Source organism: Panulirus ornatus, chromosome 39 (genome assembly GCF_036320965.1).
Source record: "Panulirus ornatus isolate Po-2019 chromosome 39, ASM3632096v1, whole genome shotgun sequence".
Lineage (NCBI taxonomy): Eukaryota > Metazoa > Arthropoda > Malacostraca > Decapoda > Palinuridae > Panulirus > Panulirus ornatus.
The window spans coordinates 6,569,072-6,593,276 of NC_092262.1; the positions used below are offsets into that span (position 1 = coordinate 6,569,072).

Consider the following 24,205-nt stretch of genomic DNA (forward strand, 5'->3'; position numbering starts at 1 on the left):
TGTGTGTCGCTCCCTCCACAGTGTGAGTCGCTCCCTCCACAGAGCCTGTGTCGCTCTCTCCACAGTGTGAGTCGCTCCCTCCACAGTGTGAGTCGCTCCCTCCACAGAGTCTGTGTCGCTCCCTCCACAGTGTGAGTCGCTCCCTCCACAGAGCCTGTGTCGCTCCCTCCACAGAGCCTGTGTCGCTCCCTCCACAGTGTGAGTCGCTCCCTCCACAGAGCCTGTGTCGCTCCCTCCACAGAGTCTGTGTCGCTCCCTCCACAGTGTGAGTCGCTCCCTCCACAGAGCCTGTGTCGCTCCCTCCACAGTGTGTGTCGCTCCCTCCACAGAGCCTGTGTCGCTCCCTCCACAGTGTGAGTCGCTCTCTCCACAGAGCCTGTGTCGCTCCCTCCACAGAGCCTGTGTCGCTCCCTCCACAGTGTGAGTCGCTCCCTCCACAGAGCCTGTGTCGCTCCCTCCACAGAGTCTCTGTTCCTCCCACTTCCTATGACCTTTCCTGTCTGTTGAACACCCGAGGGATTCAAGTTCATCCTTCCCTTTGTCACACGTCGCACGATCGTACTCAGGAAGGTCGTACCATTGTGTTCAGAGGTCGTACTGTCGTGTTCAAAGGTCGTGCTTAGTGTTCAAGGGTTTAATCTCTCTCTCTCTCTCTCTCTCTCTCTCTCTCTCTCTCTCTCTCTCTCTCTCTCTCTCTCTCTCTCTCTCTCCAGTGTGTGTCCATATGGGCGCCATTGCTCGAAGTTGTGCTAAGCCATCTGTCTCGACAGACAGACAGAGCCTGAGACACGCCTGGTGGAGGCTGTGCCAAGGCATCTGTCTCAACAGACAGAGACGGAGCCTAGGACACGCCTGGTGGAAGCTGTGCCAAGCCATCTGTCTCAACAGACAGAGACGGAGCCTGAGACACGCCTGGTGGAGGCTGTGCCAAGGCATCTGTCTCAACAGACAGAGACGGAGCCTAGGACACGCCTGGTGGAAGCTGTGCCAAGCCATCTGTCTCAACAGACAGAGACGGAGCCTGAGACACGCCTGGTGGAGGCTGTGCCAAGCCATCTGTCTCAACAGACAGAGACGGAGCCTGAGACACGCCTGGTGGAGGCTGTGCCAAGCCATCTGTCTCAACAGACAGAGACGGAGCCTAGGACACGCCCGGTGGAAGCAGTGCCAAGCCATCTGTCTCAAGAGACAGAACCTGGGACGCGCACGCCTGGTGGAGGCTGTACCCAACCATCTGTCCCGACAGACAGAAAGACAGACCCTGAGACACGCCTGGTGGAAGCTGTGCCAACAGACAGAGAGAGACAGAGCCTGAGCAAGAATGCTCAGTACCATGAGTCTTCATGACTTACGGTCGCCAAACCATGACGAGTCTTCATGACTTACGGTCGCCAAACCATGACGAGTCTTCATGACTTACGGTCGCCAAACCATGATGAGTCTTCATGACTTACGGTCGCTAAACCATGATCGAGTCTTCATGACTTACGGTCGCCAAACCATGATGAGTCTTCATAACCTACGGTCGCCAAACCATGATCGAGTCTTCATGAATTACGGTCGCCAAACCATGATCGAGTCTTCATGAATTACGGTCGCCAAACCATGATGAGTCTTCATGACTTACGGTCGCCAAACCATGATCGAGTCTTCATGAATTACGGTCGCCAAACCATGATCGAGTCTTCATGACTTACGGTCGCCAAACCATGATGAGTCTTCATAACCTACGGTCGCCAAACCATAATCGAGTCTTCACGACTTACGGTCGCCAAACCATGATGAGTCTTCATGACTTACGGTCGCCAAACTTACAGACTCGAACCGGAGACAAAAGATACACCGACTTCAAACACAGATCAATCCATTGTACAGACAATATGGAGAGAGAGAGAGAGAGAGAGAGAGAGAGAGAGAGAGAGAGAGAGAGAGAGAGAGAGAGAGACAATAAGTAAACCAGGTCAACACTTACCCTAGTGAGGTCGTTGCCAGAGAGTGGGCATCCTAGCTCACATCGAGCACGGATCAGTGATTCGATCTGCCAAAGACAAAAATTAATACATTATATAAATATTGGAAAGGATCACAATTTGCGCGTGATCAAGTATGTTCCTGTGAGTCCACGGGGGGAAATGAAACACGATAAGTTCCCTAGTGCACTTTCGTGTCATAATCACATCATCATGGGAGACACGAGAGAGAAATATAACAGCCAGTTGATATACAACGAAGAGACGAAGCTTGGACGCCATTTGTTGTATATCAACTGACTCATATTTCTCACTTGTGTCTCCCCTGATGATGTGATTATGACACGAAAGTGCACTGGGGAACTTATCGTGTTTCATTTTTCCCCATGAACTCATAGGATTATATAAATATATATCAAGAAACACCCGCCCTATCAACCGCTGGGAAATGATAACATGGCTTCAACCAACCTGCTCCACATTTGTCACATGAAACGAATCCCAGCGATTCAAATATCATAACTTAGCTGCTCAGGAATGAGACGAATGAGTTTTAATATTAACTTCAACACACACACACACACACACACACACACACACACACACACACACAGAGCTGGTTCAGGATGTGTAGGATCTGATCACAGGGCTGGATCCAAACCATGGAGCTATGAGCGTAGCTGGACATGAAAGATAGCTACAGACAGACAGAGATAGGAATCAATTACCGTGATAGACAGAGATAGGAATCAATTACCGTGATAGACAGAGATAGGGATCAATTACCGTGATAGACAGAGATAGGAATCAATTACCGTGATAGACAGAGATAGGGATCAATTACCGTGATAGACAGAGATAGGAATCAATTACCGTGATAGACAGAGATAGGGATCAATTACCGTGATAGACAGAGATAGGAGTCAATTACCGTGATAGACAGAGATAGGGATCAATTACCGTGATAGACAGAGATAGGGATCAATTACCGTGATAGACAGAGATAGGAAACAATTACCGTGATAGACAGTGATAGGAATCAATTCCCGTGATAGACAGAGATAGGAATCAATTACCGTGATAGACAGAGATAGGAATCAATTACCGTGATAGAGATAGGAATCAATTACTGTGAAATTTCGAACCTCACGTCGTGCGCTAAGAAAAATTACGTGCTCACTACTTTGATTTTATGTCAGACACAGCCTTAAACTTCCAATCAACACTGACTCTCTCTCTCTCTCTCTCTCTCTCTCTCTCTCTCTCTCTCTGAAGGCCGCCACCAGAGCCGCGTCATCTGCAAACAGCCACAGCAGCTCTCTCTCTCTCTCTCTCTCTCTCTCTGAAGGCCGCCACCAGAGCCGCGTCATCTGCAAACAGCCACAGCATCTCTCTCTCTCTCTCTCTCTCTCTCTGAAGGCCGCCACCAGAGCCGCGTCATCTGCAAACAGCCACAGCATCTCTCTCTCTCTCTCTCTCTCTCACTGAAGGCCGCCACCAGAGCCGCGTCATCTGCAAACAGCCACAGCATCTCTCTCTCTCTCTCTCTCTCTCTCTGAAGGCCGCCACCAGAGCCGCGTCATCTGCAAACAGCCACAGCATCTCTCTCTCTCTCTCTCTCTCTCACTGAAGGCCGCCACCAGAGCCGCGTCATCTGCAAACAGCCACAGCATCTCTCTCTCTCTCTCTCTCTCTCACTGAAGGCCGCCACCAGAGCCGCGTCATCTGCAAACAGCCACAGCATCTCTCTCTCTCTCTCTCTCTCTCTCTGAAGGCCGCCACCAGAGCCGCGTCATCTGCAAACAGCCACAGCATCTCTCTCTCTCTCTCTCTCTCTCACTGAAGGCCGCCACCAGAGCCGCGTCATCTGCAAACAGCCACAGCATCTCTCTCTCTCTCTCTCCGGCGTTCGGCTGATCATTGGTTCGCCAGAACACATTTGGGCTGATCGAGTCATGGGGGGAGGGTTCGTGTATGTTGACACACGGGACTGTGCAGAATATTCAGCGTGGACCAAGTATTACCGAGGCGTGTGTGTGTGTGTGTATGTGTGGGGGTCGAGACCTCATCCATCATTCAACCTACAATAACCGCAGTTGTCTAGTGTGTGTTTATGTTGGCTGGAGAGCCGTACATTCTGCTCTCCCGAGTTGATTGACTGTGTTTTGAAACACAAAAATATTGTCCTAACAGGTCTTATGTAGTGGTGGTGGGAGAGAGAGAGAGAGAGAGAGAGAGAGAGATGCTGTGGCTGTTTGCAGATGACGCGGCTCTGGTGGCGGCCTTCAGAGAGAGAGAGAGAGAGAGAGAGAGAGAGAGAGAGAGAGAGAGAGAGAGAGAGAGAGCTGCTGTGGCTGTTTGCAGATGACGCGGCTCTGGTGGCGGCCTTCAGAGAGAGAGAGAGAGAGAGAGAGAGACTACAAAAAGCTGGTGTCAGAGATTGGGAGCGTGTCAGTGAGGAGGAAGCTGAGAGAGCAACTGTGAGAAAAGTAAACTATTTCTCTTTTTTTTATCTCTGACGAAAAATCACCTTGAGGCAGCCCTCATGATTAAGAGAATAAATGAGGTAAGAGAACAATCCATCGGGCAGCCTTCGTCTGCGTCCCGCCCGGGCACTGAACACAACATGAGAACGACCATCAGTCGCCTTTACCTACACGACGCCAAAAGGAAAATAGAAAAAAGGAAAAAAAAAAACGTAAGTCAGGACATATGAAGCTCGGGGCAATAAAGGCTCATTACCTGGGAGGAAGGGTGGCAAATTAATTCCCAAGAGCCAGTCTGGCTCTTTACGACCACACTAACCTTATATCATCTCCGTCCTTCACACACACACACACACCCACCACCACCACACTGGACCACACTAGCTAGCTAGCTCTCTCTCTCTCTCTCTCTCTCTCTCTCTCTCTCTCTCTCTCTCTCTCTCTATCTATCTATCTATCTATTTATCTATCTAATTTCCTTCCCTCTTACTCCATTCTCTCCACATCTTCGTCATCTTAACCCCACCACCTTCGCTCCATCCCACCTCCCTCTTCCTCTCCTCCTCTTCCTTCCCTCCCACCCTCCCTTCTCCCTGCCGATCCCACTCCCTGGACTTCACTCACGGTCAATTAAATCTTTTTTCCACCACCACCAGCACCACCACCGCCGACTCCTCTTCCTCTCCCTTTCCCTCCCGTCTTCCTCACTGGAGAAGATTTCCCCTCCCTACCACCCGTGGGCGCTGAAGCGTCCGCGCGGACATCGAACTCGCCACTCAGCGTGTCTCCCTTCACCACAGGCGCCGCGCAGTCACCTATGTATGTGGCGCTCCACCACATCGGTCTCTCGTGCTTCACTCCTGGGTGTCTTGCCCTTCGCAGCCGACGGGTCCTATGGAGTCCTACGCATGGATCCTGTGATATCTCTAACGACACAGCTTATTTTCTCTAAGACCTCTGCAAAGTAACACAGCGAACCTGTGAAAACGCCTTTGAAACACTGGGGTCTACTGACATGCAACCCCATAATGAGCTTCAAAGTACAATGGGCCAAAAACATGGTACAACGTACCGACTGACGTATTTCGTTCATTCTAAATCTTCTCATCCTCCTCCATCCACCACCACACCTAGAGAACCTGCTCCTCCTCACACCACGTCCCTGGCGCGGGGTTCACCGAACTCATCCTCCAGCTACAGGTGGGCAGCAGAGCTTGTATGTCGAATGACAGACCGGATCGCGTCTTAAAAGTGTACTATCATGCCACCAGTCATGGCTCACCCTTTTAATATTTTCTACTAAGTTAGCTGAGACGTTACGGGCTAGTGTGAAAGAAGAAAGTTAAGAGTAAATGGGAATAAGAGCAAGGTTATTAGGTACAGTAGGGTTGAGGGTCAAGTCAATTGGGAGGTAAGTTTGAATGGAGAAAAACTGGAGGAAGTGAAGTGTTTTAGATATCTGGGAGTGGATCTGGCAGCGGATGGAACCATGGAAGCGGAAGTGGATCATAGGGTGGGGGAGGGGGCGAAAATTTTGGGAGCCTTGAAAAATGTGTGGAAGTCGAGAACATTATCCCCGGAAAGCAAAAATGGGTATGTTTGAAGGAATAGTAGTTCCAACAATGTTGTATGGTTGCGAGGCGTGGGCTATGGATAGAGTTGTGCGCAGGAGGGTGGATGTGCTGGAAATGAGATGTTTTAGGACAATGTGTCGTGTGAGGTGGTTTGATCGAGTAAGTAACGTAAGGGTAAGAGAGATGTGTGGAAATAAAAAGAGCGTGTTTGAGAGAGCAGAAGAGGGTGTTTTGAAATGGTTTGGGCACATGGAGAGAATGAGTGAGGAAAGATTGACAAAGAGGATATATGTGTCGGAGGTGGAGGGAACGAGGAGAAGTGGGAGACCAAATTGGAGGTGGAAAGATGGAGTGAAAAAGACTTTGAGTGATTGGGGCCTGAACATGCAGGAGGGTGAAAGGCGGGCAAGGAATAGAGTGAATTGGATCGATGTGGTATACCGGGGTTGACGTGCTGTCAGTGGATTGAATCAGGGAATGTGAAGCGTCTGGGGTAAACCATGGAAAGTTCTGTGGGGCCTAGATGTGGAAAGGGAGCTGTGGTTTCGGGCATTATTGCATGACAGCTGGAGACTGAGTGTGGATGAATGGGGCCTTTGTTGTCTTTTCCTAGCGCTACCTCGCACACATGAGGGAGGAGGGGGATGGTATTCCATGTGTGGCGAGGTGGCGATGGGAATGAATAAAGGCAGACAGTGTGAATTGTGTCCATGGGTATATATGTATGTGTCTGTGTGTGTATATATATGTGTACATTGAGATGTATAGGTATGTATATTTGCGTGTGTGGACGTGTGTGTATATACATGTGTATGGGGGTGCGTTGGGCCATTTCTTTCTTCTGTTTCCTTGCGCTACCTCGCAAATGCGGGAGACAGCGACAAAGCAAAATAATAATAATAATAAAAAAAAAAAAAATATATATATATATATATATATATATATATATATATATATATATATATATATATAATTTCTTTTTTTTCTACATATTCGTCATTTCCAACGTTAGCGAGGTAGCGTTAAGAACAGAGGACCGATCCTTAGAGGGAATATCCTCACTTGGCCTTTTTCTCTGTTCCTTCTTTTGGAAAATTAAAAAAAAAGAAAAGAGGGGAGGATTTCCAGCCCCCCGCTCCCTCCCCTTTTAGTCGCCTACTACGACACGCAGGGAATACGTGGCAAGTATTCTTTCTCCCCTATCCCAGGGGATATATATATATATATATATTATCGGCCAATCCCTAGGGGTGGATGAGCAACTAGGCTGACTGTGGACCGACTGCCGCAACCAGGATTCGAACCTATGCGTTAAACCACGGGAGTCCCTTCCCTAAAATCTCGCACTTTCCATTCTCGGAGGCACGCCATGGCCCAGCCCAGCCCTAAGGTATGAGACCTTCCTAAACCCCTCGAACTATCGTCACATCGATCTCACTTCCACTGCACCCGAAGTCTTCGAAAACTCTCCTCAACTCTCACTTTCTTACACACACACACAGGATCTCTCGATAGTCCCGGGAGGGATGTTGTCCATACCGATACCAGTGGTAGACGTGGTTCCATCGAGCAGCTGTATCGTAAAGACATCTTAAAACGGACGAGGACGCACAAGGTCCCATCTTCACGCCCTGTGGGACGCCATCGACGAAGGACTATCTTCACGCCCTGTGGGACGCCATAGACGAAGGACTGTCTTCACGCCCTGTGGGACGCCATAGACGAAGGACTGTCTTTACGCCCTGTGGGACGCCATAGACGAAGGACTGTCTTCACGCCCTGTGGGACGCCATCGACGAAGGACTGTCTTCACGCCCTGTGGGACGCCATAGACAAAGGACTGTCTTTACGCCCTGTGGGACGCCATAGACGAAGGACTGTCTTCACGCCCTGTGGGACGCCATAGACGAAGGACTGTCTTTACGCCCTGTGGGACGCCATAGACGAAGGACTGTCTTCACGCCCTGTGTGACGCCATAGACGAAGGACTGTCTTCACGCCCTGTGGGACGCCAGAGACGAAGGACTGTCTTCACGCCCTGTGGGACGCCATAGACGAAGGACTGTCTTTAAGCCCTGTGGGACGCCAGAGACGAAGGACTGTCTTCACGCCCTGTGGGACGCCATAGACGAAGGACTGTCTTTACGCCCTGTGGGACGCCAGAGACGAAGGACTGTCTTCACGCCCTGTGGGACGCCATAGACGAAGGACTGTCTTCACGCCCTGTGGGACGCCATAGACGAAGGACTGTCTTCACGCCCTGTGGGACGCCAGAGACGAAGGACTGTCTTCACGCCCTGTGGGACGCCATAGACGAAGGACTGTCTTCACGCCCTGTGGGACGCCATAGACGAAGGACTGTCTTCACGCCCTGTGGGACGCCAGAGACGAAGGACTGGAAAAGGGCTGAAGACGTACCCTTCGATGAGGAACAGCGTGACGACATTCAGTGGCGAATTTAAGATGAAAACTTCCTGCGTCCCAAGACTAATGGCTTTGGTGATCACATTATGGTAACCTGTGCCCAAGGAATGGAGGGTGAGAGCCACCGATGGATCTTGTGTCTCGGATGCGATGGATAAAGTCTCGTAGGGAAGCTGACACGTCAGTAGATGGTCGAGGGTCATCACCTCACCTCACTGCTGTGTGTCTGTGACACGGTAATACCTGTGTAATGATGTGTACGTGGTCTGGAAACTCCATACTGAGACTTGAGGATAGTCTGGAAGACAAGTGGCGTGTGTGTGTGTGGGGGGGTGAGGGAGGCTCTGGAAGATGGTCGCGAGGTGACTGCTAAACACCATGTACTTCCTTCCATACAAAGGTGATTGAAATACGTGAGGAAGAGGATCAGTTTAAGCCGCTTGTCCCTCAGTTTTCCAGTATCACTGGATGACGTAAGATGTTGCAGGTGCTGGAAACTGGGAGGAGGTAATAACATCTACCGTCTGAGTGCATTTCGGTTACTCATTTTCGTTACGGAGGAAGCCACTGCAGAGGGCAATGGTCCAGTGGTACTTTGGGTCTCTCTCTCTCTCTCTCTCTCTCTCTCTCTCTCTCTCTCTCTCTCTCTCTCTCTCTCCCTCCAGTCTAGCTGCTGCTCTAAAATATGGGCTGTGACCCAGGGCACGTCGGCTGGGTACAACCTTCCAGATCCTATTCGTGTGTAATCCAGACATACTGGAAAGGGAATTCCACTCGCTTACATGTGTGCTTGTTTGTTTTTTGGCGAAAGAGGTGTTGTCTGACACATATATAAACTCTATATAACGACATGTTTACCCCATATATTTCTATAAAACCAAGACACTTGTTGTTTACGTGTATAAGACCCTCGCTTAGAACTGGTCCAAACTTCGTCTCACCCAAAGTAACTCAGTGATACCATTATTTCTTTTCTTTTTTTCCTTCCTCTAAAGTTATTGCTTGCAAGCGTTTCCTGCGGTTAGGAAGGGGCTTCGCATGCTATTGGGACGAGTGAGCCGCCGCTCAGCTTTAGGATTATCGACCGTATGTGTTATTCACCGCTTAAGCTCCTCCTCCCCCCTCCCCCCCTTTACCAAGGCACAGCCATGCTACTAATCGCAAAATATCAAAAATTATGCCTCTCGTGAGTTATCAAAAAACCATTGTTATATATATATATATATATATATATATATATATATATATACACACACGAGTCCAAGGGGAAAATGAAACACGGGAAGTTCCCAAGTGCACTTTCGTGTAATAATCACATCATCAGGGGAGACACAAGAGAGAAATATAAGTCAGTTGATATACAACGAAGAGACGTAGATAGGACACCATTTGGTAAACAAGTGATTATCCAAGACAGACAACGAGCGTATCATAAACTTATCATGTGGACAAGAAGTGGAATTGTTTACAAATTTTATATATATATATATATATATATATATATATATATATATATATATATATATATATATATATATATGTATATTATTATTATTATCATTTTGCTTTGTCGCTGTCTCCCGCGTTTGCGAGGTAGCGCAAGGAAACAGACGAAAGAAATGGCCCAACCCACCCCCATACACATGTATATACACACACGTCCACACGCAAATATACATACCTATACATCTCAATGTACACATATATATACACACACAGACACATACATATATACCCATGCACACAATTCACACTGTCTGCCTTTATTCATTCCCATCGCCACTTCACCACACATGGAATACCATCCCCCTCCCCCCCCTCATGTGTGCGGGGTAGCGCTAGGAAAAGACAACAAAGGCCTCATTCGTTCACACTCAGTCTCTAGCTGTCATGCAATAATGCCCGAAACCACAGCTCCCTTTCCACATCCAGGCCCCCAGATGCTTCACATGCCCTGATTCAATCCACTGACAGCACGTCAACCCCGGTATACCACATCGATCCAATTCACTCTATTCCTTGCCCGCCTTTCACCCTCCTGCATGTTCAGGCCCCGATCACTCAAAATCTTTTTCACTCCATCTTTCCACCTCCAATTTGGTCTCCCACTTCTCCTCGTTCCCTCCACCTCCGACACATATATCCTCTTGGTCAATCTTTCCTCACTCATTCTCTCCATGTGCTCAAACCATTTCAAAACACCCTCTTCTGCTCTCTCAACCACGCTCTTTTTAATTCCACACATCTCTCTTACCCTTACGTTACTTACTCGATCAAACCACCTCACACCACACATTGTCCTCAAACAATATATATATATATATATATATATATATATATATATATATATATATATATATATATATATATATAACAATTACGTAAGGCAATAGGCATAAAAAAGCTTTGAGGAGAGACTATGGTAAAGGATCAAACTGGCCTCAAAGCTGTTGCTCCCCGCGATTTCTGAGGACATGACGTGAGGAGGACATGACGAGAGGAGAGGAGGACATGACGTGAGGAGGACATGACGTGAGGAAGACATGACGAGAGGAGGATATAACGTGAGGAGGATATAACGTGAGGAGGACATGACGTGAGGAAGACATGACGAGAGGAGGATATAACGTGAGGAGGATATAACGTGAGGAGGACATGACGTGAGGAAGACATGACGAGAGAAGGATATAACGTGAGGAGGATATAACGTGAGGAGGACATGACGAGAGGAGGACATGACGTGAGGAGGACATGACGTGAGGAGGACATGACGAGAGGAGGATATAACGTGAGGAGGACATGACGAGAGGAGGACATGACGTGAGGAGGACATGACGTGAGGAGGACGTGACGTTTCTAGAGCCATCATCAAGGTATCTGAGGAGCAGGAGAGATGGCTGGTGACCGAAGTCCTCCGTTCTTCACCAGAGTAACACAGTATCTGTGAGGTTGCCATGACACACTGTTTAGAAACCTGTGTGAGTTGACATAGAGGTAATGTCCGCCACATTGTGGTCTCTGTGAAGAGACGAGAGAGCGAGCCAGGTAACAGACCCGATGGTCTATGACGAGGTGACTGGCTTGAGGACAGTAATAGTATCCTACATTCCTAACGTAAATAGATGGAGGCTGGCTAGTACAGAAGATGGCTACTTCCTCAAGGATGAGCTGAGGTCATTCTTCAATTTCAGTGATTCCAGCCACGGACGAGAGTCCCCCCCACTGAGGTCAGAGGCCTTCAATGAAACATAGAAAAAAAAAATTGGATCCCACAGAAAGAAGGAAGTATGGAAAGATGAAGTGACAACATGAGAATTACAGTCACGAATTGTTCAGCCTGTCGACAATCAGATATAAAGACATTACACTCACGAACACCACAGGCTGTCGACACACACACACACACACACACACACCAACACTGGGGCTACAGTCACGAGCCATACTTGCCGTTCGAGTCAAAAGACTGACTGACCCAGCCAGTCTCCACTGAACACCTGTTTCTACTATACGTCCAGTATACTCACCTCCTCACGCGAGTGAGTTCCAGTCAAGGGGGCGTCGTCTATGGGGCATGGAGTCCTCAGGGGGTCTGCGGCCCCCTCGTCCTCGCCAGTACCTGGAACCACTGATAGCCACTCCTTCCGCACCCCCTCTGTCCACCTGGAAGGAGAAAAGGACATCTTCGTCAGCTACTTCACTACAAGGCGCTCCCAAGTGCATCGTACTGAATCTGCCACTTGCCACCTGGGAGAAAAAGACACTATTATAATCATCTGCCACTTGCCACCTGGGAGAAAAAGACACTATTATAATCATAACTCCCTACGTTCCAACGGTTATAAAATGGTTACTCTCAAACACCACCTAGCCAAAGTATCGGTCACATTTCTACAATATGAAGTTAAACTTCTGAACACCTAGCCAAAGTATCGGTCACATTTCTACAATATGAAGTTAAACTTCTGAACACCTAGCCAAAGTATCGGTCACATTTCTACAATATGAAGTTAAACTTCTGAACACCTAGCCAAAGTATCGGTCACATTTCTACAATATGAAGTTAAACTTCTGAACACCTAGCCAAAGTATCGGTCACATTTCTACAATATGAAGTTAAACTTCTGAACACCTAGCCAAAGTATCGGTCACATTTCTACAATATGAAGTTAAACTTCTGAACACCTAGCCAAAGTATCGGTCACATTTCTACAATATGAAGTTAAACTTCTGAACACCTAGCCAAAGTATCGGTCACATTTCTACAATATGAAGTTAAACTTCTGAACACCTAGCCAAAGTATCGGTCACATTTCTACAACATGAAGTTAAACTTCTGAACACCTAGCCAAAGTATCGGTCACATTTCTACAATATGAAGTTAAACTTCTGAACACCTAGCCAAAGTATCGGTCACATTTCTACAACATGAAGTTAAACTTCTGAACACCTAGCCAAAGTATCGGTCACATTTCTACAACATGAAGTTAAACTTCTGAACACTTCGCCAAAGTATCGGTCACATTTCTACAACATGAAGTTAAACTTCTGAACACCTAGCCAAAGTATCGGTCACATTTCTACAACATGAAGTTAAACTTCTGAACACCTAGCCAAAGTATCGGTCACATTTCTACAACATGAAGTTAAACTTCTGAACACTTCGCCAAAGTATCGGTCACATTTCTACAACATGAAGTTAAACTTCTGAACACTTCGCCAAAGTATCGGTCACATTTCTACAACATGAAGTTAAACTTCTGAACACCTAGCCAAAGTATCGGTCACATTTCTACAACATGAAGTTAAACTTCTGAACACCTAGCCAAAGTATCGGTCACATTTCTACAACATGAAGTTAAACTTCTGAACACCTAGCCAAAGTATCGGTCACATTTCTACAACATGAAGTTAAACTTCTGAACACCTAGCCAAAGTATCGGTCACATTTCTACAACATGAAGTTAAACTTCTGAACACCTAGCCAAAGTATCGGTCACATTTCTACAACATGAAGTTAAACTTCTGAACACCTAGCCAAAGTATCGGTCACATTTCTACAACATGAAGTTAAACTTCTGAACACCTAGCCAAAGTATCGGTCACATTTCTACAACATGAAGTTAAACTTCTGAACACCTAGCCAAAGTATCGGTCACATTTCTACAACATGAAGTTAAACTTCTGAACACTTCGCCAAAGTATCGGTCACATTTCTACAACATGAAGTTAAACTTCTGAACACTTCGCCAAAGTATCGGCCACATTTCTACAACATGAAGTTAAACTTCTGAACACTTCGTCAAAGTATCGGTCACATTTCTACAACATGAAGTTAAACTTCTGAACACTTCGCCAAAGTATCGGCCACATTTCTACAACATGAAGTTAAACTTCTGAACACCTAGCCAAAGTATCGGTCACATTTCTACAATATGAAGTTAAACTTCTGAACACCTAGCCAAAGTATCGGTCACATTTCTACAATATGAAGTTAAACTTCTGAACACTTCGCCAAAGTATCGGTCACATTTCTACAATATGAAGTTAAACTTCTGAACACCTAGCCAAAGTATCGGTCACATTTCTACAACAAGAAGTTAAACTTCTGAACACCTAGCCAAAGTATCGGTCACATTTCTACAATATGAAGTTAAACTTCTGAACACTTCGCCAAAGTATCGGTCACATTTCTACAATATGAAATTAAACTTCTGAACACTTCGTCAAAGTATCGGTCACATTTCTACAACATGAAGTTAAACTTTTGAACACCTAGCCAAAGCATCGGTCACATTTCTACAACATGAAGTTAAACTTCTGAACACTTCGCCAAAGTATCGGTCACATTTCTACAACATGAAGTTAAACTTCTGAACACTTCGCCAAAGTATCGGTCACATTTCTACAACATGAAGTTAAACTTCTGAACACCTAGCCAAAGTATCGGTCACATTTCTACAACATGAAGTTAAACTTCTGAACACCTAGCCAAAGTATCGGTCACATTTCTACAACATGAAGTTAAACTTCTGAACACCTAGCCAAAGTATCGGTCACATTTCTACAACATGAAGTTAAACTTCTGAACACCTAGCCAAAGTATCGGTCACATTTCTACAATATGAAGTTAAACTTCTGAACACCTAGCCAAAGTATCGGTCACATTTCTACAACATGAAGTTAAACTTCTGAACACTTCGCCAAAGTATCGGTCACATTTCTACAACAAGAAGTTAAACTTCTGAACACCTAGCCAAAGCATCGGTCACATTTCTACAACATGAAGTTAAACTTCTGAAAGACCGACATATCAAAAACACATTAAAATACACGCGTACAAAAAAAACGACCATATACGTAGAGAGGGACAAAAAAGAAAATGAAAATATACAATCAAACCACAAAAATACGTACCCAGCAAACCATTCATACGACTCATCAAAACCTACACCAACACCATACATTTTACCTCCTCATCTCCGGACGTATATATATCTTCCACATTTCAAAACACCTTACTTTCTACCCCTCCTGAGCACCGACCTCCTCTCAGGAGGTGGAGTAACCTACAACCCAACTAATTTAAGTGTTGAAGTGGTACCTGGAACCATCTTACACACACACACACACACACATGTACACAGTTCGACCTTCCGTCTCATTAAAACTAAGCCAGCGGGCAGGACTTAAAAAATCTCATCACTGTACACACCATACACATTCTACAAGGCTTTTACACTCTATATGACCCGTATCATTAATTTTCCACAGCTCCCCCCAACCCACCACTTTTTTTTTTTTTCTCCTTTGAGGAAGACTTCTGTACATCAAGGAAGACTTTAGCAACAAAGATCTAGGATGAACTACAACAGTGAAGGCGCTCAACCACCAAGGCAAAGGGGCGATGTCAGAGAAACAATTGTCATATACACAAAGCGCTTCCCACCTTCACCACTACATTACGACCCCTGATTACGACAAGACGACCCCTGGGTATCATGACCTGACCTACGACCAGGCCTTTAAGTGTTCGAGTCATATGCCAGGCCATCACACCCAAGGGTCGTTCCGTCGGGCTTAAGGGTCGTCGCACCGTCGAGTTCAAGGGTCGTACCGTCTATAACTCAAGGGTCGTATCGTCTATAACTCAGGGGTCGTACCGTCTATAACTCAAGGGTCGTATCGTCTATAACTCAGGGGTCGTACCGTCTATAACTCAAGGGTCGTACCGTCTATAACTCAAGGGTCGTACCGTCTATAACTCAAGGGTCGTACCGTCTATAACTCAGGGGTCGTACCGTCTATAACTCAAGGGTCGTACCGTCTATAACTCAAGGGTCGTACCGTCTATAACTCAAGGGTCGTACCGTCTATAACTCAAGGGTCGCACCGTCTATAACTCACAGTCGTACCGTCTACAACTCAAGGGTCGCACCGTCTATAACTCAAGGGTCGCACCGTCTATAACTCACAGTCGTACCGTCTATAACTCAAGGGTCGCACCGTCTATAACTCAAGGGTCGCACCGTCTATAACTCAAGGGTCGCACCGTCTATAACTCAAGCGTCGCACCGTCTATAACTCAAGGGTCGTACCGTCTATAACTCAGGGGTCGTACCGTCTATAACTCAAGGGTCGTACCGTCTATAACTCAAGGGTCGCACCGTCTATAACCCAAGGGTCGTACCGTCTATAACTCAAGGGTCGTACCGTCTATAACTCAAGGGTCGTACCGTCTATAACTCAGGGGTCGTACCGTCTATAACTCACGGGTCGTACCGTCTATAACTCAAGGGTCGCACCGTCTATAACTCAAGCGTCGTACCGTCCAACTCATAAGTCGTCCCGTCGCGCTCACGAGGTTTCAAACGAACAAGGACAATTTATGTGTCACGAACACCTAAAAAAGGAAGGTCGAGCGAAGTTCAGTTCAAAAGTTCAAAATATGGGAGCACCACGAGAGTACAGACCCCTGCCTATAGTTAAAAAGGTAATTACATAAAAGTAATTTCTCTCTACCTCTGTAAGGGGAGCAATGCGGGAGTGTGCCATGTACCTCAGGATTGCCTGTGAGGCAGAGAAAATTTCAGTCTCCTTTGTCATGTGGACTTACCCACTAAAACATCAAATATTCTAATGGCCAAGGTAAATACTGGTGTTTAATTCCTAAACCAAAGAATTCAACATTGCTAATATTAACATTAAGCTGATGATATAAATATACCAAAGCTGTTATATCTATTTGGTTCTTATGGCAAAAGTTGATCATTTTCGAACGTGTCACTCGGAAACTCTTTAGTTACTGTTATAACGACAGTACTCCGTTTTCTTTCAATGATACCCCCTGGTGTCTACAGAAAACTCTACTATATATTCCATGGCAGACTCTTCCAAAGATAAAAAATTGCCTATAAAGACACAAACTTGACTGTCGCCAATTCATTTACCCGACACTTCAAAAGCCTATCGATATAATTTAAGTAAATCATGCACTTAATCATCTAAAAATGATAAATTGTGCCTAAATTACAACACAATTTAAAAAGGTAATCAATATTTCCTTCATAAGTATGAAAATTCATAGACAGCGGATCATATAACAGGATCCACATATTTCTTTTATGTTAGCTGAAACGGAATGGGCAACTGCAAGCACTAATCAAGATCATTTCAACAACGATATAAACCCTAAGCCACTTCATCGACCAACCACTAAAGGATGAACGGCTGGGTTGACTGTGGACCGATTGCCGCAACCAGGATTCGAACCTATATGCGCTCGACCCCTGGCGGCCCGTGAATGCGCCACTGTCAGCGACGCTAACCAATACAACACTGAGATCATATACGCAGTGAGAGCGTGTACGACCTTACAATTTATCCGGAACACCTGAAGAAGGTGTCAACGAAGGCACTTCCAATGGGAGTTATAACGTGACGTTTTTTACCGTCTAACCAAACGACCCCTGGCAGCCAAACTGATCTACACCTCACACCACCAACCATCACACTCTCAAACGAGATTCAGTTCGAAGCAAGACGGTGGGTCGTCCCATCATATACCGAACTCGTCATAATGACGGATCGAACCCCGCCGTACAATCAGAGCAACTGCTCAGTAGAGAAGAATTTTCCATAAACAAAACACGACTCCCAGTTCCTTAAGAGAGAGACTTATCTCCTGGTGTAATGTAGGGTTTCCAACATTGGACAGTTACGTTAATATCAAGCATGTTTAATGGCTAGTGTAATCAAGAAGGCAATGAAAGGAGATGAGACAGCTGTCAAGAGGTTGTATTATGAGAAATATTTAGAATCTGGGACCAAATGGACACACATGGGTTCGTATACGATGAATAAATACTTTGAGAGATTCCTTCCTTGTTCTTCTAATACCTCATCCATGCCAAATGTATATCATAAACACTAAATAACCAACTATGTATGTCATATAAATAGTATATATAAATATATAACTATCACATAGAAATAACCAACTATGTATGTCATATAAATAATATATATAAATGTATAACTATCATATAAACCTAACCAACTATGTATGTCATATAAATAGTATATATAAATGTATAACTATCATATAAACAGTGGTCCCATAACAAGAAGTCAACTAAGGTCGAAAATAAGAATTCTTCTTCGACTTGCGGGAGCTCAAGACACGTCTGTACCATTTTGTGGTTGTAAGCACACTGTTGTGGAAGGGGGTCGCATTTCTCTCGAGAATAAACCCTTGTAGCCTCATGTTGTAAAGGTTTTAGATATGATCACATCCTACATAATGGAACCCAAGCCATAAAAATAGGTTTAGTTTACGTGCTTAGTGCTCTATACTCTTCTCCCTCACACACCTTATACACTGCTCCCTAAGGGTATACATTGCTCCCTAAGGGTATACATTGCTCCCTAAGGGTATACATTGCTCCCTAAGGGTATACATTGCTCCCTAAGGGTATACATTGCTCCCTAAGGGTATACATTGCTCCCTAAGGGTATACATTGCTTCCTGAGTGTATACGTTGAGGATCAAGAACTTAAAGAACAGACCCAGCAGCAGAGGATGGAAGGTCTCGCGAGGCCAAAAAGGTTCAACATCGAGAAGGGCAGCTCATTCCTGCGGCCACGAGATCACAGTCGAGGACACGAACTGAAAAGGTCAAGAGCTGAGGACAATGGGCCAGCCTCAAGAACACCAACTCGTCAATGATGACAACTCGAGTCGTAACAACCAACAACTTGTACGTGAACACGAATCTACGTCTCCTGTGCGTCCACACACACACACACACACACACACACACACACACACACACACATTCTTGCCACCCGAAAACGCGACGCAAGGCACCGAGTCGAACCCAAGACACCAGTCGAAGGTCGAGCGCTCGCAGCAGGACAAGAACCCTCCGCCGGAGGAGAGAGAGAGAGAGAGAGAGAGAGAGAGAGAGAGAGAGAGAGAGAGAGAGAGAGAGAGAGAGAGAGAGAGAGAGAGAGAGAGAGAGGGGGGAGAATGACTCAACTTCGCGCAAAGAGAAATTATAGTCAAAAGAACAACAACTAAAGTCCCCCCTCTGGCACAACTCGACGACTTACTTCGGCAGTTGGGAGACAAAACGAATCATCAAAGTTCCGAAGCAAAACTTCGAGAGAAGTATTTCGAGAGTATCCATTTCAGTGTCCAGGCCAAGTACTCCTCGGTGTATGGATAGAGAGAGGGTTATTACAATCAGTAACAACTGTTAGGTTGTGACTTGCTGGTCATCCCTCAGGGACCAGTACTTTCGCCTAATGAGCCCTTAGGGACATGGTACTTACCCTTGTGAATCCTCTGGGTCATCTACTTACCCTTGTGAATCCTCTGGGTCATCTACTTACCCTTGTGAATCCTCTGGGTCATCTACTTACCCTTGTGAATCCTCTGGGTCATCTACTTACCCTTGTGAATCCTTACGGACATGTACTTACCTCAGCGAATCCTTACGGACATGTACTTACCTCAGTGAACGGACCCTCAGAGACACGGACACTCCGGTCCTTGACGATATACAACACGGTCTCACACAAGACCTCGCCACCAAGGACCAGTGTGCTCACCTTACAACAGCGACAGATCTCCAGCAGGAAGAACCCGCTCACACACACACACACACACACACACACACACACACACACACACACGCACACACACACACACACACACGCCCTTACCGCCCAGGACCGCAGATCGAAGTCAGGGAGAGCTCACACATCACACTCAGGGAGAAAACTACAATCTACAGGCAGGGGAAAACTTACGAGTGAACTGATCAGCTCGCTCTTGGCCTGGGAGAGCTGATCAGTTTACAATCAGGGCGAACGTGTAAGTCAGTTTGGAGGACTTGACCATAACTTTGTGATAAATGACAAAAACAGTGTAAGGGAGACCTTAATGACACAGTCAGGGAGAAGCTGATCACAATCAGGGAGAGGACTCTAACCTGCAGAGTGGATGGCCGACGTCATCATGAACTGCGTCGGATTTCTATTTCCACTTTCCCTCATCAACCAACCCGCCCGCCGCCCGCCTTGTATTTCCACTTTCCTTCATCAACCAACCCGCCGCCCGCCGCCCGCCGCCCCCGCTTGTATTTCCACCCTGGCAATCCTCTTGGCTGCTTCCGTCGCCTCAAGACCTTATACTTACCTCAGTGACGGTCAGTTTTGAGAGGAGAGGAAGGTGTTTCATAATGTCTACTCAGTCAAGGGGACACAACGTGGTGACCTTACGTGACCCCACCCCACTTGACCCCTGGGTCAAGGGGACACAACGTGGTAACCTTACGTGACCCCTACCTGACCCCTGCGACAAAGGGTGACACATTGTGACCTTACGTGACCCCACCTGACCTCTGTGTCAAGGGAACAAACGTGGTAACCTTACGTGACCCCTACCTGACCCCTGCGACAAAGGGTGACACATTGTGACCTTACGTGACCCCACCTGACCCCTGTGTCAAGGGGACACACGTGGTAACCTAACGTGACCCCCCCCACTTGACCCTTGCGTCAAGGGAACACACGTGGTGACCTAACGTTGCGTCAAGGGGACACACCGTGGTGACCTTACGTGACCCCCACCTGACCCCTGGGTCAAAGGGACACACGTGGTGACATAACGTGACCCCCAACTGACCCCTGGGTCAAGGGGGGACACACGTAACACCCCCTCAACCTGACATGGTACCCTCACGTGACCCCCCTCAACCTGACCCGACCCTTACCCTCAACCCTGACCTCTGAGTCGAGGGGTGTGACCCGACCCTTACCCTCAACCCTGACCTCTGAGTCGAGGGGTGTGACCCGACCCTTACCCTCAAACCTGACCTCTGAGTCGAGGGGTGTGACCCGACCCTTACCCTCAACCCTGACCTCTGAGTCGAGGGGTGTGACCCGACCCTTACCCTCAAACCTGACCTCTGAGTCGAGGGGTGTGACCCGACCCTTACCCTCAACCCTGACCCCTGCGTCGAGGGGTGTGACCCGACCCTTAACCCTGACCCCTGCGTCGAGGGGTGTATGTGTCAACCTACCGTCGTGGACAGGGACATGCGGTGCAGCAAGAGTTGCCCATAAAGCTGAGGTTGCATGCTTCTCTGCCCCACACTGTGTCCTCAAGAGGTGCACGTGATTCTCGCCTCGCTCACTCAGCTCCCGCGGATCTTGTGGAGACGAGTGATTCTCGCCTCGCTCACTCAGCTCCCGCGGATCTTGTGGAGACGAGTGATTCTCGCCTCGCTCACTCAGCTCCCGCGGATCTTGTGGAGACGAGTGATTCTCGCCTCGCTCACTCAGCTCCCGCGGATCTTGTGGAGACGAGTGATTCTCGCCTCGCTCACTCAGCTCCCGCGGATCTTGTGGAGACGAGTGATTCTCGCCTCGCTCACTCAGCTCCCGCGGATCTTGTGGAGACGAGTGATTCTCGCCTCGCTCACTCAGCTCCCGCGGATCTTGTGGAGACGAGTGATTCTCGCCTCGCTCACTCAGCTCCCGCGGATCTTGTGGAGACGAAGTTCCTTCTCTACGCACCGGCCGGCTGTCCTCCCACAACACTGCACGACGTCATTTTCCCCGTGAAGTTTAACTGTTCATCGACCCCTTTCCTTCACTTGAATGCTAATGTTGTTCTTCTCTCACACACACACACGACACTGTCTGCTTTCACTGTTTCAATTAGTTTATCAACTGATCCATTTCACTGTCCGCCGATGCGTTACGCACCGCGTCATCAACTCACACACACGACACTGTCTGCTTTCACTGTTTCAATTAGTTTATCAACTGATCCATTTCACTGTCCGCCGATGCATTACGCACCGCGTCATCAACTCACACACACGACACCGTCTGCTTTCACTGTTTCGTTTCAATTAGTTTATCAACTGATCCATTTCACTGTCCGCCGATGCATTACGCACCGCGTCATCATTTCTGGGTGGGCGTTCCATTTTCTATCGATTCGTTCGTATCAAACCCGTTTTCATTGCTCCCTACAGTTCACCGTCGTTCTCAACTCCTTTCCCGTTTTCGCCACGAGGCAACATGTTCAATTTCCGTGTATATTTCCAAACATAATCTGGTAAAAATGGCCGGTTCATTAGTGACTCTCGTTCACCAGTTTGTAATAATCAAGAGAAAATGGGCGACACTATAGTTTTATTAATAATTTTCGAGATAACTGCAACTGCCACATTACAGTGGGTATCACTATGTATGCTTGTGTGTGTGTGTGTGCGTGTGTCTGTGTGTGTCATAGAGGAGTCCTAAATACTTGAATTTGTGTCATAAATCCTTGAATTTCACAATTACGATCACTATACTCTCTCTCTCTCTCTCTCTCTCTCTCTCTCTCTCTCTCTCTCTCTCTCTCTCTCTCTCTCTCTCTCTCGTAGTTCGCAGCAACTCGCCTTCACCCTGTTTATGGATCTGTTGTATACACGCCAAGGGCAGCCCCTTGCTGTGGTCTAAGCATTATGTCAGCTGCCTTCCCATCTCCCGTTTCTAGTTCCTCCCTGAAAGCCTTCACAAGCGTGACGCTGTCAATGTTTATATCGAACACAACAACTTACGGCTGAACTGCACAGGTAACCCTGTTAATGCTGCTGCTGCAGGTCGGTCCTGTTAATGCTGCTGCTACAGGTCGGTCCTGTTAATGCTGCTGCTGCAGGTCGGTCCTGTTAATGCTGCTGCTACAGGTCGGTCCTGTTAATGCTGCTGCTACAGGTCGGTTCTGTTAATGCTGCTGCTACAGGTCGGTTCTGTTAATGCTGCTGTTACAGGTCGGTCCTATTAATGCTGCTGCTACAGGTCGGTCATGTTAATGCTACTGCTACAGGTCGGTCCTGTTAATGCTGCTGTTACAGGTCTGTTCTGTTAATACTACTGTTACAGGTCGGTCCTGTTAATGCTGCTACTACAGGTCGGTTCTGTTAATGCTGCTGCTAAAGGTCGGTCATGTTAATGCTACTACAGGTCGGTCATGTTAATGCTACTGTTACAGGTCGGTCCTGTTAATGCTGCTACAGGTCGGTCATGTTAATGCTACTGTTACAGGTCGGTCCTGTTAATGCTGCTACAACAGACAACCCTGCTAAAGCTGCCAGAATAGTCACCCTTATCAAAACTGCTAGCCTTGTTAATGCTAATACAACCAACTGTGTTCATGCTGCTAAAATAGCAAACTCTGTTGATACTGCACTACAACCAACCCTGTCAATAGAGCCAACCCTGTTAATGCTGCTGAGAGCCAACCACTTATTATATCCAACCCTGTCAATGCTGTCCCTACAACCAACCCAGTTAATGCTGCCAATACATTCTACTTTGTTTATGCTCCTATACAGCCAACTCTGTTAACGCTGCAACAACACTCAACCCTGTTAATGCAATAAATATAGCCAGCTCTGTTAACGCAACTGATATAGCCTGCTCCATAGATACATAACAACGCTCTGGCATTACGCAACTGCCAGTCTATGCTGTACATGCCTTCCTGATCACGTAATTAGATCAGGAATGATTTATGGAACAGAGACCCGTTCTCTTTTATTTTGCCAAGCTCACTCGTACCTCCCATTTAAAAACGTTAATTAGAACTACGACAATGGAGTGGACATCAAGCGACGCTGGCCCCCAACTCCTCCCCTCCTCAATATCTCTTTCTCGGGCAATATTTGCCGTCAAACAATCGGAGTGGACGTGAGGGTCATATTGCAACGTGTGTGTGTGTGTGTGTAAACCCGAAGGGCTTCGCTGTGCGAGACGCCATATGGATGCACGGCTGGAGGTATGCGGTACAGCGATGCAACCTCGTATAGCCATCACATACCCTGCATTATATGTATATTGACTTCCTCCTTCCTCCCGCAGCTCTAAGGGAGCTGGCCACGTCCACCGGTGTGGACCACAGGTCATACTGTGTTGTGAGGTGGGCGCACACTCTAACCTTGTTACAGGCGATGATAATGTAACAAAGCACATTTAGAGTGAAGAGAGAAGGTATTAATCTTTGAAACCCTTTCCTCCATCAACTACACCTCGTAACAAGGGTATCTAACGACCAACTCGTGAAAAAATCACATGTTAAATCAGTGTCCACATCATTACACCAGCGTTCATCCGTTATCATGTTACCATCTGTGGTCACACAACCACACACCAGTGTTATTCATCGTGTTTTCCCCAGTTCCTCAGC

General features: G+C 47.0%; 1 protein-coding gene across 12 annotated transcripts in view; it reads right to left on the bottom strand.

The window, feature by feature from the left end:
• Positions 1-24,205, bottom strand: part of LOC139761067 (uncharacterized) — a 388,802-nt gene that overhangs the window by 253,554 nt on the left and 111,043 nt on the right. For all 12 annotated transcript variants that reach the window (XM_071684876.1, XM_071684875.1, XM_071684874.1 and 9 more), the window contains 2 exons: positions 11,982-12,117; positions 1,973-2,038 (listed from right to left, as the gene is read on the bottom strand). In XM_071684876.1, coding sequence (XP_071540977.1) covers positions 1,973-2,038; positions 11,982-12,117 — 202 coding nt within the window. The remainder of the gene's footprint in view (positions 1-1,972; positions 2,039-11,981; positions 12,118-24,205) is intronic.